We start from the raw sequence: 26,810 nt of genomic DNA, 5'->3' as shown, positions 1-26,810 counted from the left end.
TATTAAGCTAGAAAGTAATGTGCTCTCAAATAATTACTCACAGATAAATTAGAACAAAAACAATATAAATGATGACCAACAAGGGCTGAAATTATTGCTTAGAGTGTCCTAAGGGTTTGCTGGAGAACTTGAAAGAACTTATGTTTTGAATGTATGGCATTGAAATTCTTGGGATTTCTGTGCCACCATTATTGTTTAGATTAGAATGGTTGATCAAAATTTCACAGGCTTATTTGAACTTCCGTTCATAGCAGGTTTTGGTATGACATAAAGAACAGATCAGTTTGGCTTAGGGTGTTGAGAGTGTAGGAATAGGTAAAAACCTGGAGAGAGGAATCACTCCATTGTCATCGTGTAACAGAAAGGCAGGAGGTGATTATAGTATGTAGAAAAAATTTTCTAAATTTCTTTGAAAAGCTTTCTAAAGAAATCTTTAAATTTAGAGCAGTATAGTGGCATAGACATTTTACTGTCACTGCACCACAGTTCAGGGGTTTTGATCAGAAAGTCAGATCTCAGTTCATTAAAACAGTTCATTATTCCACTACAAAATAGGAAAGCGTCTAAAAGTTATAAAATGAATGTGAGACAGTGTAGTTTCTCTGTGGAGTATTCCAGTAATATTCTTGCTGAAATACTTCACAGAGAAATTCTACTGTTTCACATGAGTTCATATAAAACATGAGCATACTTGAGAAAAAAAAAAGAAAAATTGTTGAATATGGGCATAGAAATAACGTAAATTAGCATAATTAATTGCTATTAACAGATTTAAAACAAATTATTAAAAAATCGTGAGAACATAGTTTTGTAGATTTTGTAAATTCATGATAAGGTATGGAATGGTTTTTGGTTATTTAGATTATTTCAAAGCAACCAAGGCCTTGAGGTGAGTGTATTGTGTCTATAAATGCATATGCTCTTAGACTAGTTTGCATACTTTATTGGATGAAAAAATTTTGATTTTTGAAAAGAAAACCTTGCCATCTTTTGTATGAATGCCAGTTAATTCATCTTTAATGGCAAGGTCTGTATAAATATTTCTCTCATCTAATGACAGGCATCAAATCCAGGTAATTTCAACCAGAGGAAATCGTCACTATAAAGGAGTGAATGAATTTATACATGTAAAACAATATGAATAGCTTATAGTGTTGTAACATGGTTGGCTGAGCAGATTGCTGTCCATTCAACTGTTTGTGAGTCTAGCTCCCATTGTGACCTGGATGTTTGTGAATGTTAGGTGATAAACGAAGTTCACTGCCTGGTGCAAGGCTGCTATCCTACTTATTGGCAGTTTGAAAAAAAAAAATATCCTCTTTGATTTCCAGATTATCTGACACTATGTACACCACACGCACCCAAGATATCAGATAACCAAAAAAGTTTCTGTTGTTTTTGGTAGAGTTTGCTGCTGTGACTTTTTTTTATTTTGTAGTTGTTTGCAGAGTGCAATTTTTTATGTGCACCATAAGGCACAGATACTGTGCATACTGATGAATAGATATGCATCAAAATTGATGCGCTCTAATTTGATGTGTACTCTTTTACTGTGAATTTGAACTCTTTTAAAATGTCAGTTGAACCTGGTGTAATTCAGGCTTGTTTGCTTTACGAATTTAAACTCAGTTCAAAGGCTTCAGAAGCAAAACATCCTGTAAGATATGTGGCATTTGCAAAAGATGCGATAGCAGAATGTACTGTGCAGAAATGGTTTAAAAATTTTGTTTCTGGTGATGAATCACTTAAAGATGCACCACATTCAGGAAGACCATCCATTGTTGATAATGAAGAATTAGATGCTGCTGTTAAAAATAATTCTACATTAACACATCAATAACTTTCACAAATGTTTAACATGAGTGGCGAAACAATTTGTTTACACTTGCATCAACTGGGAAAATTATGGAAGGTAAGCTAATGGATTCCACATGCACTAGATGACAAACTTCAAAGGCTATCAATTTGTTCTTCTTCTTACACATCATAAAAATTAGCCATTTTTTTATGGATTATTTTCTCACTTGTGATGGAAAATGGATCTTGTATTCTAACAGGAAGTGAACTTATTATTGGTTGTCACCAAATGATCCAGTACTGCACACTTCAAAGACACTGCTTCATCCCCAGAAGGCCATGTTTTTTGTGTGGTGGAATGGAGCCAGTATTGTCCACTACAAGTGATAAACTTTATTTCTCCAATCCCATTATCTATCAAGTTATGTCGAAAATTATTTTATACCCTGTTTTGTTAATTCAGATTTCCTTTCATTAGTTATTATCTCTTTCTGTTGAGTTCTTCCATACCACTAGGTTCTCTAAGCTCCCCATGATTGGGTATATTATTACTGCAGGCCAAACAATTATGATCGAGATCTATTCGAGCATGTGTTGGATGTGTTACTTTCAGAAACAGCCAGGACTAGTTACTTGGAAGAAAGTTCTATTATTACAGGTCAACTCAAAACCTCATACTGTTAAACTTACCTGTGAGAAGATTTGTGCTTTAAGATTGGAGATACTCCCTCATCTTCCGTATTCTCTTGACATTTCTCCAAACTGTTATCACCTTTTTTTCGCTCTAGATAATCACATGCAAAATAGACAGTTCCACAATAAAATAGAGATTGAAGCAGAGGTTGCTACGTTTATTACTTCTAAAGACAAAACATTTTATAAAAGCAGAATTTACAAACTTGTATCTCGTTGGAAAAGAGTTGTAGATTGTGAAGGTGGTTATTTTAATGAATTAAACATTTCATGAAAATTTCTGCGGTTTGCTTTTTATTATGAAAAACTGCACAAACTTTTTTTTTTGGTTACCTGATACTTATCTACTTTAGGTTGACAAACTTTATTTCTCCAACCCCATTATCTATCAAGTTATGTTGAAAATTATTTTATACCCTGTTTTGTTAATTCAGATTTCCTTTCATTGGTTATTATCTCTTTCTGTTGAGTTCTTCCATACCACTAGGTTCTCTAAGCTTCCCATGATTAGGTATATTATTAGTGCAAAATAGCATGTGTAAAATCAAACAAGCTTGCATTTTTTAAAATCATAAATTGTCTAAATTTTTCATTTTGCCAATTAACTTTAATAGTTGCTTGATTTGTTTTTGTGTGTAGTGCTGCCACAACAGATGAAGAAAGACAACATCTGCAACAAGTAGGCCAGTTTCACCTTGGTGAAATGGTGAATGTCTTTAGGCATGGTGAGTAGTATGGAAAGATGCATGTGTATACACTATGTTGACATAAAAACAAGTCTTCCCCCCCCCTACTATTCAGCATTACTTAATTTTATTATTTTCATAGGGTCATTAGTAATGCAGCATCCTGGAGAAAGTACCACACCTACACAAGGTTCCGTTCTGTTTGGTACAGTTCATGGGGCCATTGGTAAGATATCAGCTTCTCAACCTATATCACTTTTCTGTAATTTTGTGAAAAGCCACTATTAACATAGTACTGGAATATAAAATGTGTGATTTTACTTCTCTGCTAGTTTAACCAAAACAAATGGGTAATAAAACATTTGAAAGTAATGATTTCTAGCTTATTAGATTAATAGCTTTATAATTATGCTGTTATTTTAGATAAGAATTCATCATCATTATCATCATAATCAATTTCTTGATGTGTACCATCAAGGGGTGTTCAGGTTACCAGCACAGCACTACATGATTACAAGTTTACATTATTGTTAATCTCCTATCAACAGTATTCCTCCAAATCAATCTATTTCTTGTAAGCACTCCAGTATTGTCATATCTATCATTTTGTACTTCTAAGGTACATTTGACTGAATCAATCTACATAGACCTTGGTCTTTCTCTGGGTCTCTTTCCTACCATCTTGGCATCAAACGCCTGTTTTGCTAACCTTTCCTCTTCCATTCCATTTAATTGGCATATCGCCTTAGATTAGCTGTGATTACACATTCTTAAATGCTAATAATGTCGAATTCTTTTCTAATATCTTTTTTTTTTAATATGATCCTGCCTTGATTCACTCTCCTAATTTTCATTAGAACTCTCGTATTAGTGGTCTCTAGTCTGTGATCAACTGGTTTATTTCTAACCCAACTCTTAGATCCATAACTTAAAAACTGGTTTGAACACTGTCTTGTATACTGCTAGTTTGGTGCTATGGCTAATTTCTCTCCTATTCTATGTAAATTTATTTAGACTACTGACTGCTAAATTACAGCTTTGTCTATTCTGTTGTGTATTTTCAGATTTAACGTGCCATTTTCACTAAAAACTGTGCCTAAATAGCTGAAATATTTTACTTGTTCTATAGGATCTCCATTCAGAATTCAACTGAAGTTTTCTATGCTCCTACCTATTTTCATAGTTTTTGTCTTTTATAGTGCTGATTTTCATGCCATATTTATTACAGCTATTATTAAATTTAGTTAGAGAATCCTGGAGACTTGCACTAGATGTGTTCAGGACTACAACATCATCTACATAAAGCAAAGAGCTCAGTTTGACATCTCCAATTCTAATATCAGGATTGATGCCACTTTCTTTCATGATGTGATCCATATAGATGATGAATAAGAGTGGAGATAATGTGCATCCTTATCATACCCCTGATTTTATGTCAAACCAACTTCCTGTATTTCCTTCAATTCAATTCTAACTGCTGACTGACAACTTATAGACAATGTATTGCTCTGTATAATGTTCCTTTCACATCATATAATTGTAGTGTTTTGAGAAGCTTTTCTTTGGGCACCTTGCTGTATGCCTTTTCCAGAGTAACAAAACTTAAGTACAGATCCTTATCATATTCCCATGATTTCTCAACAATTTATCTTAAAGTAAAAATCTTGACAGCCTTTATTTGGCTTGAACTGAGCTTGTTCTTCTCCAGGTTTCTCTTCCACAATCTTTTTCAACCTCTTTTCAAGTACAGGGTGTTCGGGATAAATTTGACATATTTATAATTAATTATATTTTTCCGTAAGTTACATGTATTAACACACACTTCTCTTCATTTAAAAGTTTGGACCCTTCTTCATTCATATACAAGATGTCAGAAAGGAGGGATAGCTGGAACCCACCTGAATCATGGAAGAGAATAACTTGTATCATGATGATTCGTGCCCGCCATCAAAATAAGGATATTACGACTGCTGCCCAATGCTCCCTTAATACAGTAAAAACAATCAGGCATGAACTAGAGACTTGCAATGGTGACTACAAGGATGTAGCAAGAAGAAAGATCCCTAGCAGACGATCTGATTGCGTTCGTACAGCAGAATTCCTCGCAAATCTGCAGGAACAGGTGTTGAAGAACCCTGGCATTGGAATTCGGGCTTTGTTCGTGGAGTTGCTAACTGTAGTCAAGCCCTGGATAACAAGGGTAGCCAATGGTAGGCCGTATGTATGGCAGCAGGATTCGGCCCCTTGCCACACCTCTGGGAAAAGTCAAAAATGGTTGTCTCAAAATTTCTACGACTTCACCAGTCCAAATGTTTGGCCTCCAAACTCCCCAGACCTTAACCCCATGGATTATTTTGTATGGGGCGCAGTTGAAAAAGACACCAATCGCACTTCCAGTAATACAAAAGCCCAGTTAATGGATAAAATTAAAACAGTTTTTGCGGCCCTTCCCAGGGAGACTGTAGCATCAGCTTGTTCGAGGTTCCGAAGCAGAATTGAAGCTGTGATCGATGCTAATGGTGGTTATTTTGAGTAAATCTTGTTGATAGTATTGTAATTAACTCTGCCTGTAATGTTTTTTTGTCAATTCATTAAATTTAATAGATACAAAGAAGATTTTCTTTTTCCTTACGAAACTGTCAAATTTATCCCGAACACCCTGTATGCTTGCATAAATCTTACCTGGAACACTTAATATAGAAAGTCTCTGTAATTCTCACATTCAGCTTTATTCCCTTTTTTACAGGTGAGTACTATGAGAGCTCTACTCCAATTATCGGAAATTCAACCTTCTGACCAGGCCCTCTGAATTATGCAGTGTAGCCGCTGCAAAACTTTTATACCTCCATACTTAAGCATTTCTTGACGAATATCATCTACTCCAGCTGCCTTTCCACATTTCAAGTTTTGATAGTTTTTTCTACCTCACTATATTTTTATACATATATGTGTTAGAAGGATCCTACCACTCTTAATACCTTAACCACCAGCACCATTACCTTAAATACACAAACAGGCCTTAACTCCTTGTGTGCTTGATTTACTCGCACATACCTGTTGTTGCTACCACTGATGCCATTCCATCCATACACAAATATTCATTTGTGCTAATAGTTAGTTGCTTCAACAGTTTCCCCCTATTCTATCTATAAATGATTCCTTTGTTGCTTACCATCACCTTTCTTGAGTACTGCATTACTACAACTTCTACCAGAGGATGTTTCTTTCTTAGGTTTGGGACTGTACCCTGGGTTAAACTGCCCAATGATTAATGCAGATTGTAGTTAAGATTATTGCTTGAAAAGAGTGAGAAGGAAGTGAATTTCTTGTCCTGAGGTGGAAGGAGAATTGAAGAAGCTAGAACTCTCGAAAGCTATAATCTTTTCATTCTCTTATTTCATTTGACCTTGTAGCAGAATATTTCTCTAATCCTGTATAGTTGTTGATTGATGTATTCAAGAAATCACTACAAAGTACAATAGCATTCTGATTCATTGTATTCATCAAAGTTAAACAACATGAGAGTGGGGGGAAAATTATACCTGTTATTAACATATTCACTTTGATTAACATATCAAGTTTTGATATTTGACTTAATGTCACTTTCCTTCATAATGATCCATATAAATGATGAATAACAATGAAAATAATATGCACCCTTTCTCACTGTTGTGAAACTATTTTCCTGTGCTACTTCAGTTTTAACTGCTGACATACAACTGAAATAAAGTTGTATGTCATTGAATAACTGTAGTGTTTTAAATAACTAGCATTTTGATCAGCTTTTCTCTTAGCACTTATCATATGCCTTTTACAAATCCTTGTTATATTCTCATGATTTCTCAACTGTTTGTTTTAAAATGAAAATCATATCCTGAAAACCTCTATTTGGCCTAAATACAGCTTATTCCTCTCTGAGATTCCTTTCCACAATTTTCTTAACCGTTTTGCAAGTGTACTTGCATAATTTTTAATTTATGCTAGTACACTACCTAACCAGAAACACTCAGTAAGGAAATTCTTTTGTAAGTAATTCTCACATTGTTTTATTTCCCTTTTTGTAGATAGGTACTATGGAGCTCTGCTCCAATCATCCAGAATTCGACCTTCTGACCTGGTGCTCTGAATTATGTGGTGTGGCTGCTGTAAAACTTTAATACTTCCATATTTGAGCATTTCTGTTAAATATCATTTCCTCCAGCTGCCTTTTCCCATTTCAAATTTTGATGTCTTTTTTTTCTACTTCAAGTATTGATATGTATTCCTGATTTCATACGTATTGAGTGTTATCTACTACAATGCTATTACTGCTTGTTTCATTTATTAATCTCTCAAATTAATTACTCCAGGTATCTAGCATATCTTCAGTTTTCATGTCACCTTACTATCTCTGATTTCTTTTACAATAACCTTTCCTCTTTTTCTGAGATTTTTCAATAACTTCCAAAATATTTTGTCACTTTTCTGATGTTTATTTTCTGTGATTTTACTAATTTTACACATTGCTTTACATTATTACATTGTTCTCTGCCTTCTTTATGAGTACAAGCTGACTCACTTGCCACTGAGCTTTGACTGTCTCTTTAATTTCCTGAGTCCACCATGGAGTTCTGATTTTTCTATACTTGCAAACAAATCTCGCTACATGCCTCTTTGGTTGAATTCATCAATGTTTGCTTCAGGTTTAAATCTCCAAGATTTGGTTCTTGATTTTAAACTTATTCATTTTCTCTTCAACTGCTGCTCGACTTTAATTCACTTTAAAACTTTCTTAAACATTTTTCTTTTAAATTAGGGCCAATTTAAGTGCCCCAAACAATGGAGGAGGGGTCCTGGAGCACATTGCACCCTGACCAGTCAGAGAAACATTGCTATTAATAGTAACATAGTTAATTAGACTTTTCCTATTTCTTGCATCTTCTCTCCATGTGAATTTGTTCATATTTTTATGTTGGAACATAGTGTTAGTAATAACTAGCATGTCCTGAACAGAAATTCAGCAGATACTTAACATCATTAGTTTTGGCCTTTTTCACCAATTTTTCCCAAAATATTTCTATATGTCTTGTGATCATGTCCTACTCTGCTATTTATATCTCCAATAAGGACCAACAACCCCCCCCCCCCCCCATTGTTTCAGTTGCTTCTCTAATGCCTTAGAAAATTCCTACAGTACTTCTTTAGTAGAACTTTCTGTGGGATCATAGGCACAAATAAGTCTGATTTTCCAATTCCCTATATTCTGTTTTTTGTCCACATAACTCTTCATGATATTACCTACCATTCAAGATTATTCTTATGTTTAGTGTTGAGTACTATAGCTATTACTACTTCTACTTTTCCCTGATCATTATTACCTGAATATAACATCTTATATTTGTTGGTTAGAAAGATCTCACCAATTTTTGTCTTCTTTGTTTTGCTAACACCTATTATGTCACTCTTGTAGCATTGATGCTCCTTATGTTGATGCGCTCCAGTAATTGATGTTTTTTCCACTTTGCCCTGGTTCCTTGACTAAAATATGAGGAGCCTTGTTTAACCAAGTGATGCCCCAGCCAGCATGAAATTCTGTCATGTACCATCATTTTGTGTCCTCATTTAAGCCAATAAGAATACAATATGTGTATATGTGTATTTGTATATGTGTAGTCTTTTCTATTAAAATCAGTAACCTGAAAACTTTATTATTAACACCTCCCTTTACAAAGAGGATTGGGATGCAGGTGATGAATAGCTAGCCTGTATTAGTTAGTCTAAGGGAAGGGGAAAAGTGATTAGCTCAGATGGTGTGAACAAGTTAGTTTTCTTAATGACAGTCTTAAGGTTTCTGTCCAGTTACAAAAGCTGACTTGTTCATACCAATTACCAACCTCTGTCCATTAGGCTGACTAATGCAGGAGAGCTGTTCATTACCTGTATCCTCTCCCTCTTTCTAATTGGAAGTGACCAGTTAAAAAGCCATGTAAGTTACTTGCTTCCTGAGTTTTCATATTATTTTTGATTTTAATGGTAAAGATTGCACATATGCCAAGCATATTATTATATGTCTCCCATTATTGTTTGCATTTGTATTTTTTTTTCTTTTTTTCCATGTCATTCAGTGTGCATCGTATATGGTTTCTGCCAGTCCATTATCATCATTTACAGTTCCCTCCCATTTCCTTTATTCTGTTTGTTTTTGTTTGCTTGTTATGTTTCACACCAAAGACTGCACATATACCAATGCAAACAATAATGGAAGACATATTATATGTCTTCCACGGTTGTTTGCATTGTATTATTATTTTTTTTTTTTTTTCATGTCATTTAGTGTGCATTGTATATAGTTTCTGCCAGTCTGTTGTCATCATTTACAATTTCCTGCCATTTCCTTTTGTTGTTGTTATGTTTCACACCATAGATGAGTGTAAAGGCTTATGTGTCAGCTGTTTTTTATCAAGGTTTAATTCACAACACATGACACTAATAAGAAAATAAATAATATACTTGTTTACTTAGTTGCTGATATTTCACTGGTTTTCTACAGCATCTTCAGACCACAATTTGTCACAGTACACAAACAGTTGCAAGTTAGTTAATTGTTGAAACAGTTTAAAATTGTAAGGAACAACACAAAGATTAAAATCCTAATTGGTGCCACTGTTGTTGGATACAGAGAGAGAGAGAGATAGAGGTTAACAAGTATTAATTTGATCTTAAAATGATTGTCTTCCAGATATTTGCTAAATTGATATAGTAAGACTTGATGAGATTTCAGAATTGTTTTAAAGCTTCTGCTGATTCCAAAAATCTCTGATTTGTAATAATTTCTGTGCCAATTTTTATTTTTTTCCATCTAATCCTTTGTGAAGGAGTGTCCTAGTCCTGACTTGCTGTAACAATAATGATGGCACCAAATATATTTCTCTCTGAGGTGGGTGTCAACAGAGCTTCCTGTCTGCCCGTAGTAAGTTATGTCGCAAATACGTGACACTTCATTTACTCTTGGATGTGAAAAAAAGGAGAGTTTGTCCTTTTGGTGAATGGATGAGGATTGTGTTTGATATGTGGTTTAAAATAGTGTCGTGCTGATATTTATTAAACACTCTGGCTATCTTTTCGGATGTGCCCCAAATATATGGAATAGTAACAGTTTTGTGGTGGTATTGTGTATTAGGGAAGGGATTTGTGGGGATTTGTGGGGATTTCAACATCTCTAAAGCTATGGCAGATAAGGGATTCAAAAATGTTAAATGCTGGCACAAGCAGAAATTTGAAATCCTCCAACACTGTCATCCAGGAGATGCTGTTAGTGTGTTAAGTTGAGGACTTTCATAAAGAAGTCCATTTCACTTACATCATCAAAATGGATCATTCGTATCAACAGTCCACAGCAAATCTAATCTCCATTCATTTGCAATCTGCATTGCTATCAAAAGTCTACAAATCTTGAGTTAATAAACTTTCTGTTATTGAAAAATTGTTATTCTCTAAGTACACATTTCAATAGTAATTTTAAACTCAATAACCCAACTTTATTCACTCACATGAAGATGACCTATGCACTTGTATCTTTACAGTGTAAGCAAACGATAAAGTTTGGTTACACCTGGCAAGTTCCAAAAGAGTAGAAATAATGGCATCTATTGAAGTAGGAATATGTGACCTGCCTCCAGTTATAGCTAGTAGCATTCATTTGAATGTAGCAAATGTCCTGGCTAAATCCAAACCTCCCAAAACTTCCACGAAAGGAAATTACAGCTTAAAAGAGCTATACGGTAACAAGAATATTGTTACAAAAGCAGGTAAAGGAAATGTTACTGTGGTAATAAACAGAATATGATAATTAAATGACAGTCTTCTGTGATCCTACTACTGCACAAAAGAATAAAGTTTATAAATTACTGAAAATAGTTACTTCTTAGCTTAAAAAAACTTACCCAACTGAAACCTTTTCATGTAAAGCTACCAGGAATATATAGAACATCAAAAATTCACCAATTAATTGAGACCCTTGATTTTATAAAGTCTCATTTTCTTACAGATTTATTTTAATTATTCAATGCTGGTCATTTTTCTCCTCCTTTGGTTAATTTCTATGTAAACACTAATAGAGAATTAAGCACTCAACATAGACATGTCCAAATTCCACTGATTTAGCTGCACTATGTAGATGATGTTTTTGCTATTGGCCATATGATCTAGAGCAGGTTTTTTCAAACTTTTCCTACAATGGAACACTTCACAAATCCTGAAATTTTGACGGAACACCTTGATTAGAGTCGAGTATCATCAGTCTCATATTCAATGTAAAGCTAAGTACACACTGTCGTCGCAGCAGGCTGTATCGTATCGCATTCACCATGCTTGTGACCACATGTTTCCTAGAATTTCCTAGAATAGATACTTCACGTACTTCGGAGGTGTCGACAACTGCGGGCAGCCGAGGCAAGGCCAGCACACATTGGCCTTAATAGCACACACAAAGTGAGGAGCACCTGATTTTCAAACATGTTTGAACTTGTTGCAGCATTTAAAACCATTCCAGGCTCATATTAATTTTGATAATTTTTCACAGAACACCAGTGTTCCGTAGAACATGGTTTGGGAACCTGATCTAGAGACATCAGATACATTTTTAGTGTCTTTAAATAGCCAACATCCTAAAATCCACTTCACAATGGAAAAGAAATCTAATAACTGTCTACCCTTCTTAGATACACATCACATGCTTTCCAAATGATTCATTATCCTTTTCTGTTTACAGAAAACCTACACATTCTGGAATGTATTGGCACAAACATTCACACCATCATCCAACACAACAGTATGGTAATACTAAAAACACCAACACACACACAGTCAGATCTGTCTGTTCCAACAATACTGTATTTACCACTGAACTCACCTATCTTTGCCACACCTTTTTGACCAATGGCTATAATCCCCCAGAAATACTGAATACCCCTCTCTTAAATCTCCTGTCTTACCTAATACATAATACCACAACAAAACCTGTTACCATTTCATATATTTGGGACACATCTGAAAGATATCAGAATGCTTAGTGAATACCAGTTCTGCACTACTTAAACTCTATATCAAACTGGCAATCCTCATCCATTAAGCTAAGGACAAACTCTCTCTCCTTTTTGACATCCAGGATTATTTAACATATCCTGTATTCGTAACCTGGCTTACTGTAGACAGACAAGATCTGTCTGCCTCAGAGAACATAAGAAATACATTTGGCACTATCACTATGGAAAGTCAGGACTAGCAGACCATGCCTTGGACACCCTTTCATACAGAATTAAATGGAAGAAAACAAAAGTTGGAACAGAAGTCATTACAAGTCAGAGAAAATTTTGGAATTAGCAGCAGCTTTAAAACATTCCTAAAATTTCATCAAGTCAGTTTACCAAAAATCTGAGAGACAGTAATTTTAAAATAATTTTAACCTCTATTTTTATCCAACAATAGATGGCACTAATTAGGATTTTATTTCTGTGTTGTCCTTTCAATTTTAAGCTGTTTCCACTATTAATTACATTAATTACACTATTAATTAAACAGTTGTTGCTGTTTGAGTACTGTGGCAGACTGTTTGTGCTCAGAAGAACGCTGATGCTGTTTAGAAAACCAGTAAAATATCAGCAATTTTCCTATTAGCATCTAGTGCTGTGAATCAAACTGTGATGATAAAACTCATCATTTCCTTCCATTTTTTTTTAACTCCTACCCACAAGAGGTTGTAAACCTGTAATACATTAAATATTGTGGGTGAGCTAAGATTTTTTTTTTTTTTTTTTTTTTAAACCCCAGAAACCCTGCTCTGGAAACCAAACATAAGAACTTTTTCTAGGCTGCTTCAGTCCTCAGTAAATGAAACTGTGGTCTCACACTAGGTGATGAAATCCATCTGCCACCTAAAGACAATCATAAACATCCCTTGCCCATAACAAGATTCAAACTTGCAGCATGTTGGAGAGTGGATGTGTTAACTACTCTGCCAACCAGCCCTGGTTGGACAAAGTGGTTAATGTATCATTTATGTGTCTACTCATTTCCTTTGTTTCCTGGAAATGCAATTTGCATGTGTGTATGTGGAGGGGAGTCATTTTGTTTTCCCTAAATTCACATAGTGTGCTCTAACACTATTTGTCTGATTCCTAAGGATTCACTCTGGTGAGCATTTACTATATTAGCTTGTACATTTCTTATATCTATTATAAATCTAAAATAAATTTTCTTTCAATATTAAAAAAAAAAACATTTGGAGGTTCTGTATATGGTTTTTTTTTTTTTTCTCTTTCAGGTTTAGTTACTCAACTTCCAGCAGACTTTTACAATTTTTTGTTAGAGGTACAGATGAAACTAACAAAAGTTATCAAATCTGTTGGTAAAGTTGATCACACTGCATATCCTTTTCCAGTGAGCTGATTTCTCTCTCTCACTCTGATGTTATTTTTGAATACTAAATTATTAACATTAAATGTTGCAATTCAGATATTATATATATACTCACATTTAGAAAATTATTTTTTTATTTTGTTATCTCCTTTAAATATTTTTATCTAAAAATTAAAAGAAATTTCATTTTTCTTAATTAGTACCAGATTAAAAGATTAATTTATTTTTAAAAAAATTTGAGACATTTCAGAGTGCAATTAGTATGCATCACTTGTAGACACAGCTTGTCAATGCACTACTTATTCACAAGGCTTTTATCAATTTTAATATCACTGATATTGAAAGTTTATTTTTCACTTGGTTAGACTATAATAAATTTAGTTTAATCCTTTATCCAAGTGTGAGCAAACAGAGTTTGTGCCTGAAAATTTCTTCAGGACTGGGGTAAGGTAGTACAACACCAGGAAACTCGTAGCAGAGGTGGACCAAGCTAACATCACTCCTATCTCAGTATCTCCCATAATGCAAAACACATCTCCTTGCGAATATGTATAATGTTATGCATTAAGGGAAGGGCCACTACCCAGACTAGTTTCGACCTTTATTGCGGTCTCTTCAGTGGGAGCCAGGCCCAGAAGTGGAGATACCAGGCGGAAGCAATGGCAAGGTCATCTTTACCTATAAGATTTGCCAAAAGGTGTGCCACCTTTTTATTAAATTACTCTGGATTTAGAGAAAGATGTTGGAAGTTTATTTTTCACTTGGTTAGACTATAATATATTTAGTTTAATCCTTTATTCAAGTGTGAGCAAACAAAGTTTGCGTCTGAAAATTTCTTCAGGACTGGGGTAAGGTAGTACAACACCTTATGGGAGATACTGAGATAGGAGTGATGTTAGCTTGGTCCACCTTTGCTACGAGTTTCCCGGTGTTGTACTACCTTACCCCAGTCCTGAATAGATTTTCAGGCGCAAACTTTGTTTGCTCACACTTGGATAAAGAATTAAACTAAATTTATTAATATCACTGATAATGTTTAATAAAATTATCTGGTTCACTTTTTTTTTTCTTTTTTGTAGTGTTGTTTTAAAGTAATTGTATTATGTAGCTAAACTTTTATTTAAACACAGAATTACATGTGCTTTATTGTGTTGCACAATAAAGCAGATTCTGTTAAGTAGAAAAGTAGTGCAAAATTGCCTGTAATAAACAAAATACTGGAATCCTTTGGTGTCTGTTTTCACACCTTGTGCCAAACATTTTTTAATTACATTATTTTCATGAAAATAACTGTTAGAAAAAATAATAAGAAGAAAACAATATTAAAATTCCCATGTGTGTCCTGCATCCCATTTTATCTGATGTATTAGGATTAATAGCCTGTTATTAAATGAAATCTTTCTTAGAAACTTTTCATCAGTGCAGTCATCAATCTGGAGTTATACAAGGTGTGGCTGTACAACTTGATTGTTATCCCCTTCAACATACTCCCCTCCTCTATCTATACACCATTTCATATGAATTTTTCATTGTTGGAAGCAGTGTTGTAAGTCATCAGGTGTTATCTGCTTCAGTAACGCTGCCGTTTTCTCCTTTACCTCATCCACTGACTGAAAATTGGTGCCCTTCATTGCAGATTTCAACTTTGGAAAAAGGTAAAAGTCGCATAGAGCTAAGTCTGGCAAGTAAGGTGGATGATCCAACACTGGAATCTTCTTATCAGCCAGGTACTGCTTTACAGACGGTGCACCGTGGGCTGGAGCATCATCCTGATGGAGAATCCAAGCGTTGTTCTTCCATTGAATTGAATAAATCAGGTCTCTTCTTCTTCACTCGTTCTCTCAGCTTGGCTAGAACCTCAAGGTAATAATGTTTTTTAACTGCCTGACCCTCTCAACCATTACCATGCCATTGATATCAGTCAGTGGATGAGGTAAAGGAGAAAATGGCAGCGCTACTGAAGCTGATAACACTTGATGACTTGCAGCACTGCTTCGAACAATGGAAAATTCATATGCAATGATGTATAAATAAAGAAGGGGAGTATGTTGAAGGGGATAACAATTAAGTTGTGCAATTGTAATAATAAACCACAATTTCGCAACCAGTCTTGCTATTTAATAGCCACACCTTGTATATGGCTTGTATCTGATTCTGTTCTGTGCTTTGCATTGCTTTTCATTAATCTGTATGGATTATTATTATCATTGCTGCTTTCCTTGTGGACAATTTTATGAATAATGGATTTCAGCTTTTGTATGTTTCTTGATTTTTTAGATATTTCAAATGTTGATTTCACATCTCAGGTAAATCACCAAAAATACCAAGTTTTTTGAAAATTGATATATTTTGTTTTCTACTGTTTTTTTTTTTTTTTTTCACCTTAGGTAAGTAACTCTTTATCTGTTTACCAACTTAAGCAATTTTTTTTCATCTGTTTAATTAAAAGTTTAGAACAATTTTTTGCATTCCAGTTCATTCTATACATCATATTTATTTTACATAAATCTACAGATGGAAATGTATTTTCATGAAATAATAAATATCATGAGATTGAATATGAAGGAGTAAGCTTAAGAAGTTGAACAAGCTGTGACATCTGTCTCTTCATGGAACAACTTGTTTAATGGAAATGGTACTTTGCAAAGTATCATTGCATCATGCATGACTTGAGTGCATTTGGGCATATGATAGATTTACTATTATTAAAAAGCTGATTAACTATAAACTTTTATGGAAAAAGTGAAGACTAATACCTAAAAAATTTCATTGAAATAAGACACTGTTTATGGTTATTCTTCTCCTTGGATTGCTTGGAATTGCAACTATGATCATAAGGCTGGTGTATTATGTCTTTTAATTGTATTTGTATATCCAACTGATTTGCATGTTTTGTAGGTTGAAAAACCAAAGTTCCCAGAAGGGACAATCTTGCTATCTTTATATGAGACCAACTAACTCACCCTTATTTGTAAAAAAAAATTTGTAGCTTATGCATATAAAAAGATATAAAATTTTATTCAAAAACTAATATATTTCATCAACATAACTTGGACATCGTCAGGAAGACAGGCAAGTAACTACATTCAAAACATGACTCATAAGAATGAGTCATGAAGCTTGTGCCTACTAGTTCATGTCTCAGTTCCAGTTGAAGTGATCAGATTACGCTATTAGAGTTCAAAGAAACAATTGTAAAAGTTTTTGAATAAGTTTTTGTTTTCTCATGTAACATGTGAAAGTTTCTATAAATATAGAAAGGTGAATTAATAAAACTAACTCACCCTTCTTGCATCATAGATGTAGTTCAAACCCCATGTTGCTCCAGCTGAAGAGCAATATCATGCTCTTGTGATTGTGCTAGAAGGACACCACTTGATGTCCTTTGAACAATTAACTCAGCTGGTTAGTGATATCACTAATTTGTTGGGTTAGTATGTCAAGTACAGGAATTCTTAAGATAGTCATTACATTTTGGTCTAAACCAGTGTTTCTTAGACTTTCAGTACCTGCACACTCCTCTTAAAATTTTAGTAATCCAGGCATATCCTTCCCTCCTCCAGGCAAAGGCAATATGGAAGAAGTTATTATTATTATTATTCAGGCCTCCATGGAGTCAAGAGACATTGTGAGAGGACCTTCCTAGGAAACACAAAGTGTATCATACCACTCCTTGAACTCATTGACTGTTCTTGTTCTCACCACTCTATCAGACAATGCATTCCCTGGTTCAACCACCCTCCACACAAAGAAACCACTCCTCACCCTCTTACTCACAGCTTCCTTTCTTAACTTCCAGGGATGGCCCCTTGTCATCGCTCCTTCCCGCTGTTCCACCAAGTGAAAGAATTCCCCAGTGTCAACCCTGTAACTGCTTCTCAACAGTTTAAAAGTCTCGATCATATCACCTCTCCTTCCTCTCTCCACCAAATTCTGCAGTCCACATTCTGTCAGCCAATCCTCATAACTAACATTGTACAGCCCTGAAACCATCTTTGTTATTTGCCTCTGTACCCTTTCCACAGTTAATTTATCCCCTTCAAATCCTGTGACTAAATTTGAGAACAATAGTCTAAGTGTGGTCTGATCAGAGTCTTATACAATGGAATGATAACTCTTTTATCTCTGCAGGTTAGCTTCCTTCTCAATATTGCAGCAATCCTCTGAGTTACCTTCACCACCTTTGCAATATGCTCCCTGAATTTCAGTTTTCTATCAATCATCATCCCCAGATCTCTTGTCTTCCCTACTTCCTCCAGTACAGCTCCTCCAATGCAGCCTTCCATCGATGCGTCCCAAACTTCAAGACTTGACATTTTGCTGTATTAAACCAATACCCCCATTCATTTGTTCATCTGTCCAGTTTATTCAAATCCTCTTGAAGGGCTGCCACACTATTACCAATAACCCTGCCCAGCTTCACATCATCTGCAAACAACTGAATATCCGCATGCAATCCATTGACAATGTCATTGATATAAAGGTTAAACAATATAGGTCCCAGTACTGAGTCCTGTAGAACCCCACTTGTAATCTTCTGCCTCCTTGATATTGCCCAACCATACACAACTCTCTGATACCTATCAGACAGCAAATCCTAAATCCAGTTGACTAAACCGACATCTAAACCCATGTGCTGCAACTTAAGTATCAGCTTATCATGTGGTACCCTATCCAAATCCAAAAAAATGGCAGTATATGCCTTTCCCTCGTCAACTGCTCTTGTCGCTTTATTATAAAAGGCAATCATATTACTAAAGCAACAGCGCCCCTTAACAAATCCATGTTGATTCTCACAGATAACATTACCCTCATCTGCCTAATGCTGTATATGGTCCCTCACTAATTTCTCCATGGCCTTAACAACTACTGATGACACACAAATCGGCCTATAATTAGACACTTCCAGTCTGCTACCACACTTGTGCAATGGCACTATCTTCCATTCCCTGGGTACCTTTTCCTTAGTCAGACTTTCATTGAAAAGCCAGGTCAACAGAGCCGTCAGTTCTTCAGCACATTCTCTCAAAACCTGTGGCGAAATACCATCCAGTCCCCCAGATTTATTGACATCCAGAATACTCAGTATTTGGAACACACTCTCCTCTTGCCTCATTCCCTCTCTTCTAAACCCGGAACCTGCCCTATCCCTCTGGTATTAAAACCTATTTCTCCAAGATGAAATACTCCAATAAAGTGTTCATTGAACAACTCCACTATGTCCTCTGCATCAGTCACTCTATTCCCATTTTTATCCCACAATGTCATTCTTCCACAATCATTTCTCCTCCTACTGGCCACATAGCTAAAAAATTCGCTAGGATTTTCTTTGGATCTTAATGCCAATCCCTTCTCATATTCCAGTTTTGCCTTCCTCACCAAACTAGTCACTCTCCTGTCCTGAGTCTTATATTCCTCATGAATCTGCTCTCCACCCCTCTCCTTATATCTCTTCCATAATCTCTTTTACACCTGCAGTTCCTGTTTGATATTGTTTGTCATCCACTTTACACCAAATTGTATTCTCTTTTTCACTCATGGAATACGGCTTACTATTGCTGATAATAAATATTCCTTTACAATTTCCCAAGATAATGAAAACTAATGATATCTCTCTCCCTCTATGGAACTGTCCCAAGTTGATATCTAAGACTACTATAATAACCCACCTTATAATTTCACATACATTCCCTTTTCTTTGATACTCCTGCATATTCATCATCCAAGTCAAAACCACATGGTCACTCTCTCCAACAGGGGGAAGAGATATCATCCAGTTATTATCAGCTCTTCTGATGTTATGACCAAATCCAAAACTCTTGTTCCCTCTGTTACATGCTGCCTAAGACATTTATCCCTCAAGAATTCTAGAAATTCCATTCCCTTATTACTACATGCATTTTCCTCCTCCCAGTTTATATACTGCTGTAGTTAAAATCTCTCATAACAATCATTCTTCTTGCACTTGCCAAACCCAACTACCTAAATATCTGCTCCCCACTCTCTGTGCTCCTTGGCTTGTAGCAACACCCCACTAAATATCGTGTCTTTCCCACCTCTATCTCACACCATATGCTTTCAAAACCATTATTGTCACTGCCTTCCAAAGTCCCTACTCTTACAGGATGTAAGTCATCACTTATCATAAGCAGTACTCCACCACTGCAGTTTCCCTTTCTTGTTTAGTATTCTGCAATTGAGCAGGTTCTTCTTTTATAGCAGAAACTTTCCTTCCACCCTCTTCTGTTCTGAGCCTTCTCTTTCAAGGTTGTGTACCTGTCTCCCCATTGAGCATGTCATCTAGCATTGTTTTCCTTACTCTTCCTCTGGGTCTTTTTCCATCTATTTTTCCTTCGATGGCATCTCTGATGATTCCATTTCCTCTCAGAATATGTCTGATCCAGTTTCCCTTGCTTCTTTTTATCCTCCTTAACAGACTTCTTTCTTCTTCTACTCTTTTTAAGACCTCTTCATTAGTTCTTTTATCTGTCCATTTGATTTTTTCCATCCTTCTCCAAATCCACATCTCAAAGCTTTCCAAAATCTTAATTTCTTCTTTCGTCAATGTCCAAGTTTCAGATACATAGAGGGCAACACTCCACACATAACATTTTATTAGTCTTTTCTTTTGGTTTCTATCCATTTAATTTTGAATAAATTCCATTTTCTATTAAAGGCATCTCTTCCCATCGCTATTCTTGCTTTTATGTCAGTTTTACATCTTCCAATAATACTTCCTAGATATTTAAATGTCTTTACGTGATTCAATTTTTCCCCATTTATTCTGATATCCATATTTGCCTCTTTCCTTGCTATTTTCATCACCTTTGTTTTTCTGATGTTAATTTTCATTCCATAATTGATACAGGATTCTGGTAATCTGTTCAACAGATGTTGTAGTCCTGTTTCAGTGTTTGATAGTAATGCCTTGTTATCTGTGTATCTTATTGCAAATATCTGTTTACCTCCAATCTTTATTCCTTCTTCCGAATTCTCCAGTGCTTCTTTTAACATTGCTTCGGAATACACGTTGAACAAAATTGGTGACAGAGAACAGCCTTGTCTTACTCCTCGTCCAGTGATACCTAGTTCTGTTGTACCATACACGTCTCTCACCATGGCAGTTTGTCCCATATATAGTGAGATAATTAGCCTTCTGTCTTTACAATCTATACCAATATTTTCCATTACTTCAACCATCTTATCCCATTTTATATAGTCAAAAGTTTTCTCAAAATCTATATAATAGATGTTAACTTCTTTATTCACTTCTAGACTTCTTTCACTTACTATTCTTAACAGTCCAATCACATCTCTTGTTCCCCTACCATTCCTGAAACCAAACTGATCTCCAAAAAATTCCTCCACTTTAGATGCAATTCTTCATGTTAAGATTCTCATAAGTAATTTTCATGTATAGGAAATGAGGCTTATTATTCTAAAATCCTTGCAGTTCACTCATTACTTTTCTTTGGTATAGGTATAAATATTAAGATCATAAAATCTTTTGATAGTTCTCCTTTGTTCATCATCATCATCAAATTCCTGCCATGTACCCTCAAGGGGGTGTACAGGGTTATTTTGGTTATTTCTTCAGTTCCTTTCTTCTGAAGTTGTTTCAGGAATTCTGCAGGTATTTCGTCTATTCCTTCTGCCTTTCCACATTTTAGTTCCTTAATGGCCATTTCTACTTCTGTCTTCAAAATCTCTGGTCCTAGATCATCTTCATTTACCTTATAATAAATTTAGTTTAATACCAAGTGAAAAATAAACTTTCAATATTTTTTTCATTACCTTCTTTATATCTTCTAATGGCAACTCATTTGGTCTATTTTCCTTGTCATATAGATCTTCAATGTATTCCTTCCATCTCATTAGGATTTTATCTTCTTCAGTTATGATTTCTCCATTTTTATTTTCTATGCCTCTAGCTCAAATTCCATTTCTCTTGCGATTCTTGCTTTTTCATATAAAAGATCATACCTTTCCACTCTCTCATAATTTTCCATTTCTTCACATTGTTTTTTAAGCCAATCTTCTCTACTTCTTTCTGCTTCCCTTCTCAATGTCATTCAGGGTTCTATATTGTATTTTTCTAGGGTTCTATATTTGTATTCTTTTTTTGGCCACTAGAGGGCTCCATGGTGTGTAGTGTTTGTAGAGAACTTCTGAAAAGATAAGTATTATTTTAAGTAATAATTGGTAAATTTGCTTGAATCTTACGTAGTAGTATTGTTTACGTATGTTAGCATGTCTGTGTGATTTTTGTGTTTTCTGAGTTATTTCAATTAATAATTTGATAGATACTATTGATAGCATGCACATGGCGCTGATAAGAAGGAATACAATGGCATCCAGATCGACATCTTTGTTCAAAAATTTTAATATAAAGGAGTTTATTCAGTGTACCGTTTGTGAGATGTATGCTTTAAGGAGAGCGGTTGGAGTCTGGTTAGACAATGATAGTGGAGTGAATGTGTGCAGAAAGTGTAAGGAATGTGAGGATTTAAAGTGTGTCTCAGGTCTTGAGAGTGATATCGTTGTTAAAAGTCAGAATGTAGAAAATAGTGATATGAGAGGTATGAATAGTGATATTTGCGAGGTAGTACCAGATAGCTGTGAGAGCGGCGTTGAAAGTGAGAATGAAGGTAAAAATACAGAACGAATGAATGGATTGACGGATAACAAAAATGATGAGTGAGATTGCACGGTTGCACGGAGTGATACATACGGTGAATCGGCAGCTGAAGCGTTGGCAAAAATGTTTACCGAGCGTACCAACTAATAAACGGCAAAAGTATGATAAGAAAAATAAGAGTATGATCGTGAGTGTAAACAAAATGAAAGAGCAAGTGTTGTACAGAGATTCTTTAGTAAGAGGTGTGATAGATGAAAGTTTGACAAAATCGTACGAACATTAAGGATGTAAGTGAGTCTATTGGAGCACAAAAGCAGAGGGTGAAATAATTTATAGTAGTAACAGGAACGAATGATTTCAAAGGAGACAAATTGGCTATGAGAGAGGATTTGAAGGAATTACTTGAGGTAGCAAAAGAGAAGAGTGAGAGAGTGTTAGGATGGTGAGTCTTTTACCGCGGTATAACAGGGAAGAATATAGAAGGCGGGCCATAATTGCTAATGACTTTATGTGCGGATTATGCAGGAGGAGTGGTACGGAATTTGTGGATGTGTGGAGTGAGTTCGATGAGCGAAGGGATTTATATAAGATGGATGGTTTGCATTTGAATGAATTTGGTGTACAGAGACTTGAAAAGGTGTTATTAAATGAAGTGGATGTGCAGAATCAGGGAAACTAGAGTTATTAAGCGGTGGAGGAGTAGAAATGCAGACTTTAGGGAGACAGTTGAGTTTTACACACATTCATACAGTTGAGTGTATGAATGTGTGTATAATATGCTCGAGCGAGTACGAAGGACAACAAATCAGAATGGGATAGTATAAGGCATCAAAATAGGCCTGGGACAAATGGGCTTCTGCAATTCATGTATACTAATGCCAGAAGTATTAAGAACAAGAAGGAAGAATTTTTGACCTTGGTTGGCACTTCCAGGCCACAGGTTATTGGCATTAGTGAAACATGGCTGATAGAAGATGATATAGCTATTGGGATTGAATGTGAGGGGTGTAGTATGTTCAGGAGTGACAGGGAGAATAAAATGGGAGTAGGAGTGTTATTGATGATAGCTGATGAGCTGCAGCAAAGGAGAATAGAAGTTGAACTGCAGGATAGAGATAAGAGGCTATTTGGTATGAGATTAAGGCTAGCAGAACAAAATATACAATTGGGTGCTGCTATAGACCAGGTGATGGAATAGATGGTGGAGATAGTATTCATAAGCAAATAGAAGCAATGAGTGGAAGGAGGGTAATTATTATGTGAGATTTCAACTATGGTAACATTGATTGGAAGGAGGAGAGGATACATGGGAGGAAGGAACTGGATTTTTATGGGGTTATTAAGGGATAACTATCTGCGACAGCATGTAATGGAAAATACTAGGGGTCAGAGAGTGCTTGACCTAGTAATTGCATCTGAGAATTTGGCTGTAACGAATATGACCACGTTGCCACCAATTGGTGAGAGTGATCATAGGGGTCTTGACTTGGGAGGTGGCTAAACGTGTGGAATTTACAATTAAGACAGAGTACATGTGGATTATCTGGCTGGTAAATATGATAAGCTTAGGAGTTTGATTGGTTCAGTGCCATGGCATGTAAAACTGCAAGGGCTGGATGTTGATAGTGCATGGGAGGCGGTTAAGAAGTGTTTACAGGAGGCAATGGCTGACTATACCTAGAGTCCGAATAATAAATTGAGTAGGGGTTAAATGAATGAATGAATAACACCATTAAGCTTGAGCTGCAAAAAAAGAAGCAACTGTGAAGGCAATTTAAGGAGAAAGGTGACCGGCAGGCACATGAACGGTATAAAGCGCAGGCCAGAAGGGTAACGAGTGTGGTAAGAAAAGCAAAAAAGGATTATGAAACATTAGCCATGCAGGCTAAAGAGAATCCCAAAGAATTTTTTCGATATGTTGCAAGTAAAAGAAAAAATGTATATGGCAGAATGATTTTGAAGAATGCTGTGTAGTGAGGTAACCGAATCAGTTGATATAGTGGAATTACTGAGCGAGCACTTTTCAAGAGTATATCATCCAGGTGGCGACATTGCATGAATGAAAGAACCAACAGCTTATATGGGAATTGTGGTGAATGAAGTGGAGGTGAATAGTCTATTACAAAACTTCAATGCCAATACATCTGTGGGATTGGATGGTATACCAGCTCGAGTCATATGTGAAGTGGCTAAAGAATTTTCAGTGCCCTTGACCATTTTGTTTAATTTGAGTCTCGGGTCTGGGTTAGTCCCGGGATTGTGGAAAGAGGGCAAAATGGTTCCACTGCATAAAGGAGGTTCCAAGACTGCTGTTGTAAATTATCTACAAATCAGCATATCAGGAATCATTGTCAAGGTCTTGGAGAAAATAGTCAAGAGGAAAATACAGGATTGGATAGATGAAAATGGAAAACTGTATGGGGGACAGCATAGTTTTGTGAAGGGTAGCTCATGCCCCTTGACAAAACCATTTTGGGGCAACTTGCTCACGTTTTATAACACAATGACGGCTGAACTGGATAAGGATAATGGGTTTACAGTGATTCTACTGGACCTTGCTAAGGCCTTTGACAGGATACCACATGGAATTCTAATCAATAAACTGCAGCATATGGGAATGGATATAGGGTTGGTAAGATGGATAGGAGGGTGGTTGATGATGAGATATCAGAGAGTGGTTTATTCAGGCGTAGAGTCCAAAAGATGGCCTGTGACTAGTGGTGTGCCGCAGGGTTCTGTTCTTGGACCATTACTGTTCAATTTGTTCATTAATGATATAGGAAAGGATACAAGAGGAACTGTTCATTTGTTTGCTGATGATGCAAAGTTGGGTAGAGCAATAGTGAGTGCACAGGATGTCAAACTTTTGCAGGATTATTTGGATAGTTTGGAGGACTGGGCTAAGGAGAATGGGTGTCAATTTAATGTGGCAAAATGTAAGGGTATGCATTTTGTGGTGAAAAGATTAGCAGCAGTATATCACATTGGTGGAACTATACTCCAGGAGATTGATGAGGCCAGGGATTTGGGAGTGTTGGTGGATAGGGAGTTGAAATTTAGGGGCACATCACAAAAGTGGCTAAATCATCTCATCAAATCACTTGGTTGCTGAAAAATACTTGAACAAACAGGTTATTGTTCCTCTGTATCGAGCCTTGATAAAGACCCCATCTTGACTACTGTGCCCAGATATGGGCACCAGGGTTTCTAATGGATGAGGAGGAGGTGGAGAGGATCCAGAGACGAGTGACAGCAGGTCTATGGAATGAACCTCATGAGAACAGGTTGAAGATTTGTGGGTTGCAGAAATTGGTTGATAGGCAGAAAAGGGGTGATATGATTGAGACATTCAAATTACTGAACGGTTTCTATAAGATTAATTCAGAAGATATTTTTGAGAATAGGACTGGTGGTGGGAGGACTTGGGGCCATACATGGAAGCTGGGCAAGAGTGTGGTTAGCAAGCTAGGTTTTTTTACTTGGAGAGTGGTGAATGAGTGGAATAAGCTGCCAGAGTCTGTTGTGGGTGTAATGACTGTAAATGTGTTCAAGGCAAAGTATGATAGATACTGTGTGAATGTCGAATAGTTGTTCTTGACATGATGTTAGGGCCTCCCTCAATGAGTCTAAGGACTCCTTCAACTCCAAGGAGTTGCCCGTAATAATAATAATATTTTCCCTTCTGGGGTGTCTTTATTTTTCCATTTCCTTCTTTCTTCTATTAGAGAAATCATCTCGTTAGTTATCCAAGGTTTTTTTATTCTTTTAGCTCTTACATATCCAATTTCTTCTTCTGCAGTCTTCTTTTTCTCTTTAACTTGTTCCCATTTCTTTTCTGGATCTTCAGTTTTGACAAAACTTGTTTCCATTAATTCTTTCTCCAGTCTATTTCCAAATTCCTTGGTATTTCTTAATTTCTCTAAGTACCATTTTTTCCTTTTCATAGCTTCTTTTATTTTCTTTAGTTTCACATTTATTTCTATGAATAGTAGGTTGTGTTCAGAGTAAATATCAGCTCCAGGATATGTGCAGGCATTTTTTACACTATTCTTGTATCTTTGCTTTACTATAATGTAATAAATTTGATACCTTTCCATATTTTCTGGTTTTTTAAACCAAGTATTTGTAATTATTAGATTATTTTCTTTATAGAATTCCACTAACCTTTCCTCTCTCTCATTTCTATTACCTACTCCATATCTTCCTACTACACTCCCATCCTCTTCTTCTCTTACAACTCCGTTCCATTCTCCCATTATAATCATATAGTCTTTTCTTTTTTCTTCTTTAATTAGTTCTTGTAATTGTTCTTACATTTCTTCTATTTCCTCATCTGAATGGTCACTTGTTGGCATATATACCTGCATTATTGTTATGTCCACTGGTTCAGCCTTCAATTTTACCACCATAATCCTGTCATTCAGACAGTTTATGTTAATGATGCTCTTTGCTGTTCTTTTATTAAAAACTAGTATAACTTCTTTTTCCTTTTTATCTCCACCTGAGTAAATAACTCTTACTTTGTCACTATAAAAATCACCTATTCCTTCCCATCTGACTTCACAGAGCCCTATGATATCAATTTTTCCTTTATCCATTTC

The 26,810-nt window shown here is 35.8% G+C and overlaps 1 protein-coding gene across 1 annotated transcript in view; it reads left to right on the top strand.

Annotated features, from left to right (window-relative positions):
• Positions 1 to 26,810, top strand: part of pic (DNA damage-binding protein pic) — a 359,026-nt gene that overhangs the window by 271,317 nt on the left and 60,899 nt on the right. Inside the window, exons 21-23 of the mRNA XM_090394454.1 lie at positions 3,130 to 3,215; positions 3,319 to 3,402; positions 13,477 to 13,579. Of these exons, the coding sequence (XP_090250580.1) occupies positions 3,130 to 3,215; positions 3,319 to 3,402; positions 13,477 to 13,579 (273 nt within the window). The remainder of the gene's footprint in view (positions 1 to 3,129; positions 3,216 to 3,318; positions 3,403 to 13,476; positions 13,580 to 26,810) is intronic.

This window comes from Typopeltis vanoorti, chromosome 6 (genome assembly GCF_054136105.1).
Source record: "Typopeltis vanoorti isolate ZY-2024b chromosome 6, IOZ_Tvanoo_1.0, whole genome shotgun sequence".
Lineage (NCBI taxonomy): Eukaryota > Metazoa > Arthropoda > Arachnida > Uropygi > Thelyphonidae > Typopeltis > Typopeltis vanoorti.
This window is presented reverse-complemented; position numbering and strand designations above follow the sequence as displayed.